The sequence below is a fragment of the Papilio polytes genome, unplaced genomic scaffold (genome assembly GCF_000836215.1).
Source record: "Papilio polytes unplaced genomic scaffold, Ppol_1.0 DF822067.1, whole genome shotgun sequence".
Lineage (NCBI taxonomy): Eukaryota > Metazoa > Arthropoda > Insecta > Lepidoptera > Papilionidae > Papilio > Papilio polytes.
This window is the reverse complement of record NW_013527137.1, coordinates 6,993,460-6,998,840: the sequence shown is the minus strand read 5'-3', so window position 1 is coordinate 6,998,840 and position 5,381 is coordinate 6,993,460. Positions and strand designations below refer to the sequence as shown.

The 5,381-nt window shown below is 34.4% G+C and overlaps 1 protein-coding gene across 1 annotated transcript in view; it reads left to right on the top strand.

Annotated features, from left to right (window-relative positions):
• LOC106106912 overlaps window positions 1-5,089 on the top strand; it is a 16,349-nt gene extending 11,260 nt beyond the window's left edge. The window contains exon 3 of the mRNA XM_013287571.1: window positions 4,991-5,089. Coding sequence (XP_013143025.1) covers window positions 4,991-5,089 — 99 coding nt within the window. The remainder of the gene's footprint in view (window positions 1-4,990) is intronic.
• The last annotated feature ends 292 nt before the right edge of the window (window positions 5,090-5,381 follow it).

Below are 5,381 nucleotides of genomic sequence, written 5' to 3'. Positions count from 1 at the left end.
CACATGCGACCTCTACCGACCGCAGGCTACAGGTATTTCATCACGTCCACACCGCACAACTTGTTGCGGGTGCATTTGAGCAACATTCCAGGGTTCAAATGTAACGCTCTACTAACAGACTTGTAACACATGTGCCGAAATTAATTAACTAGTTACTATTGTAATTATATCGTTTTGTTTAATAGGCATTAGAGCCCCGCCTTTGCAGGTAAATTGAGCTCTTACTGTACTTTGCATCAATGGATTCAAAACTTTATGCGTTTTTGGAATGATTTTTTATATTCTGATATGTTAAGATGACTTATTTTAATCATAATTATGACTAAAAACACAGATTTTTTTCTACACTTACATGTGTATGTTTATCGCATGTAGTTGTTAAATCTACGAAATTGGTTGGACTTGTAGCAACAGTCGGCAACAGTCGGCAACAGTCGGCGGTCGGCATTGGCATTCCTCGCTCGTTGCGCGACTCCATTACGCACATTAGGGTGTGTTAATGTCGTTATTTTGTAACATTATTGATTGACTTTTATTATTACTCAATTTTATTGTGTACTGTTTGTTATAGTATAACATACTAGCTGTTGCACGCGACTTCGTTCGTGCGGAATTTTGAAACAAATATAGAATGTAGTCTATGTATTCTAATGTAAAAGAGTTAGTAACAAACACCCATCCGAACTCGTATTTATAGTATAAAGAATGATGTAATGTGTTATTGAAAACTGGCAACATTGTTTAGTAAAATGAAAACGTATACTTTTCTTAGTAGGTAAATCTACATTCTAGCTACGGAACCCCAAATAAAAAACTACACCTGTGCGAGATTGTTCTGCAAACCCGTTTTGATAGAGTTGTTTTAAACGTATGAATGTCGACTTTAGTATACATTATCTTACAAACAAGTTACTGTTCCTAGTTTTTTATACATTAAATAACTACATAACCTTAGACCTCATCGTCTACAGAGAATGGAATGCACAATTAAGTAACAACTTATTTTGTTGATTTAAATATTGACATTTCTGTTTTAATTTATTTAAATGATAAGTAAATAAATGTAGTAATTGGGTTACGATAATAATTATTTTTTAAAGCATTTTTACCTCAACAAAGATTTTATTCTAATCAAATTTAATATTAAAAATATTTGTTCTTCATCCATAAATTACCGGTAGTAGGTCATGTTCGCATATTTTCTTGAAATATGATAACTTTCTCTAGAAGACAATCCTAAAATAACTGCGAGAGAATAGAGAAAGTGGTAACAATATTCAATAGGCCGTTGGAATTGAGACAAAATCGATGGCTGCGGTGACATTGGACATTAACATGGTTTATAGTACACAAAAAATGCCTATTGAAATGTCGTTTACAAGAAACGGGACTTAATGTTGCCATTTGCTTAAATTTCCTTACACTTTATGGTAAAATTACTATCACTATTTACTACTGAAAAGTCAATAAAACCTTAAATAAAATATATTGTCTGACAGTAAAAACAATGTGTTGCCATATATTTTCTAGTTTACACGAATTCAGGTTATATTCGTCGGTGTATAGTGATGCTGGCTACGTGGAAATATCTTTATTGAAGCATTGCCTCTCGTCATAACAGCGTTATAACGGTCTAATAAACTTCATTATTGACGATGATTTTACACCTTGTACGTAACTGTATTGCTGTTTTACTATATCGAAACAGTAATTCTTGTATCAGTTATCGATATCTCTAAAGCCGCCTCAACTTTTGATACTAAAAAATTGTAAAATAGGTTACAAAATAGTTACCCTTAAACCTATAATCGGCTGTCCTTTGCTCGACTTTATATGGTTTACGGCAGATTACTGAAACGATTTTAAAATATGTACCACCATCTTAAATGCTCAAACTCCAAATTCCATTAACATTGACGACCGACAAATTGTAAGCGGGAATTAAGAAGCGAAGTTTTTAGTGTTTGTTTCAGTATTCTACAGTATTTGACAGAACAATAACAGTTCTTTTTCAATATAACTATAACGGCACGTACAGAGATGAAATTTTAAATAAAAAGCCAATAGTAACGGTCGCATCAGTATTTAAATGTACGAAATGTAATAAAAATTCGCAACATTTCAGTTCATTGCTTTGGATGTCTTCGAGATGTTTGAGTTTTTTCGTACAATAACCAGACAATTGATGAATCGGAACCGATTCGAGTTCCGCAAACATTTCTAAGAAGTTATGCAATTAGTTTATAGCCCAGATATCGCAGATGCAGCCTCAATAGTCTTAATTTTTAGGTTATTTAATCTTTTCGAACGCTGTATGAACTGTCAATATGATAATATTTTCCGCATTGTATCACTAATTTAATCTAAATAGTTAATCTCCATGAATTTCAGTTACATAACACTAACTCGGCCACATGTAGAATTTGAAAGTGCCAACCGCAAACGGAAGTATCGGACACACGTGGTGCCGGCTCCTTACGTCACTTCCGGTCGCCGGACTTTCTTCTCAACCCCCCACCACCCTTACATCTTGTTGCTTAGATAACAGATATTCTAAATTACATATTTATTACATTATGCATTAAAAGTTTTACCACTAATCGTATAAAGATACAAAAACTAATAAAAAAACACTTTTACCTATTAATATGACCTTTTCATCTTGCACCAAGATCTATTTACATAAGATAATATTAAATACATTTAAGAAATTGAATTCATTTACCTTTGACACACTTGTTATTTACAAGAAAAACTCGTATCTTTAAATAATAATGCATTAGCATACCGACAATACATAACTATATGAAAGTGCATACGTACAAAAACATACTTCTAACATTTGTGTCGGTTACGTAAATCCAAACAATATTAATTCTTCAAATACTTGCTTTTGGTATTCCCCAAAAATTACTGCATCCCGTCAAAATTAAATTCGCACAAAATTACTTGTGCCAGCGCCACCTGGTGTGGATTTAAATGCGTTTTATCCGCTGGATATCCCTTTCCTATCTCGCGATTATAAGTCGTAATTATTAAACACTAGCTGTTGCTCGCGACTTCGACCGCATTAAATTAAGAAATAGTAAAAAAATTTACCTAGCCTATGTTACTGACAGATAAATTACCTTTCTAATTGTGAAAGAATTATTAAAATCGGCCTAGTAGTTTTTGAGTTATTTCAATACATACAAAAATACAAATCTTTATAATTTTCGTATGGACATTTACTATAATAATATTTCCTTTAACCAATCCAACTAAGCTCTAGTCTTGAGCTAGGATATGGTTCACGAGAATAGTCGAATGGCGGGATTTGAACCCTCGACCGCAAGATCGGTAGTCCCTACCCCAAACCATTAGGCTATTGGCGCTTAAATATAATAAAAGATAAAGATTTTAACTTTTTATATTGAACCTAAGATAATTTCAAATTGGATGATTTATATAGAAAGAAACTAAGAGTTATGATTACGTTCTTACAGATGGCCGGCAATTCTGATTGTGTACTAAGTCGTAGTTAGTTTGTTCCTGTTATATTTACGCGTTATAGAATATAATGCTCTGTATATGATATTTTACACAATATTGAGGAAAATAAGTATGTAAGTGTGTTTCCGCGTGAGAAAACTCGAAATCGCAAGTGAGGAGCACACAAGGTCAGAGACAGGTCTGGCGCAGGCGCAGGAGACTAGGTCGCGTTGCTGCGGGCATAACTTATTGCTGGCTAAGTTACCTCTTCACATAACCAATACTGATACTTAAAGCTAAATGCTTTCTAATGCTTCTTACCAAAGATAGCTCAAATAGGTTGCGTAGATCAACCTATGGTACAACCCATACCACTCCGATGGTCATGTCCGTTAACTGGCTAAGAGCGAAGAATTTGGACCTTAAGAGACTCTCGCCAAACATATGTATTGAAGGTCCGATAAAATAAACTTAAATACAGATATTACATTCACAAATTATTACTTCCATCTTAGAATTTGCATTATTTAATAACAACGTAATATCAATAACTAAAGACTTATTCACATAAAACAGTTACTCACTTACATAGAAGTAATTCATAGCAGTTAATTTACTTGTACTAAAAAGTTCAACTCCGCCGTCGCCGCTTTCACAGTGCCTGAGGCCTAACTTAGCGCGTCTAAACTCACTTAGCAAGCGGGACGCGTCGACACGAAACACTTGCACGACTCGTGTCAATTCACTGCACATACGAAATTAACTAAACCGGATGTCGCACTATACGGTCAAAAAAGCTCAAAAAACACAAATTAAAAACCAATATTCTATGGTATTATGGCATGATTTTCGTGTAAAATTCACTTTATAATATTGTTTTAATGTGAATCAGTCTTTAGTTGTGTAGATTATTCATCACAGGCGATGACAAGGTAGGAGCGGAGGTCGCGACGCACCGCACAGGGCGCGCCCGTCAAGGCAGTCAACTGAATATTTCTATAACTAAAACATTTGCAATGTTTAGAATAAAGTATTTTTAGAATTGAAGTCATCTATATACCTTTGATAAACTATTGTCTAAGTTTATTTTTTTTCGGGCCCGTTTGTAGATAAGTTTAAGCAATTTGAAGTTTTTTACTTATTTACTGTTTTAGAACTGGTCATTTGGCAACTCGACCTTCAATTATATTTACCATCAAGTCAATTTATCCAACTCTACGGCAATCAAAATAACTGGTTATACTCGTAAATAGTTTGCACAATTAACTAAACGCGCAGAGCTAACGCATGCTTGTCGGTCTGTGGGAAACCGGTAAACTTCTACAAATTAGGGTCAATTGTAATAAATGAAGAACTCTATCGAATCTACATCAAGAGCAAAATATTAATTTAATCTAGCTTTATTTCTGTAACATGACAGGAAATACACAGAATTTGTACTATATTTTTGTTGCTGCGTTCATTAAAAAACTATACTAAAGTACTACTAAGTATCAGTGGTGAGGATTGCTCAATATAGGATGCCAGCACTGGTATATCAATTCAGATCAAGGCGCACGAGATTCTCTCACAAGACATGGCCAAAGCAAGAACTAGACGCTCCAAATATTTAGAGTAGACTTCATGTGGGTACATAATCATTTAAGTAAATAAATTAAACACTTTCTTTTATCAAAACAATATCTAAGCCATTGAATAAATGTAACTTTTACTTCTAACTCCTTATAACACAGTGAAGTTTTGACAGAAAATACCCATCAGCTTAAGTCATGTATGATATCTGAATAGTTAGCGGACTATCCTTTGATTAGTGTTTCCTTAGCGTTAAACATGTTTTATTATGTTGCATGTACAGCTGGGCCGCGTGCCGGTGGGTGTGATGCTGCCCCCGCGCTACGCCACGCTGCCGC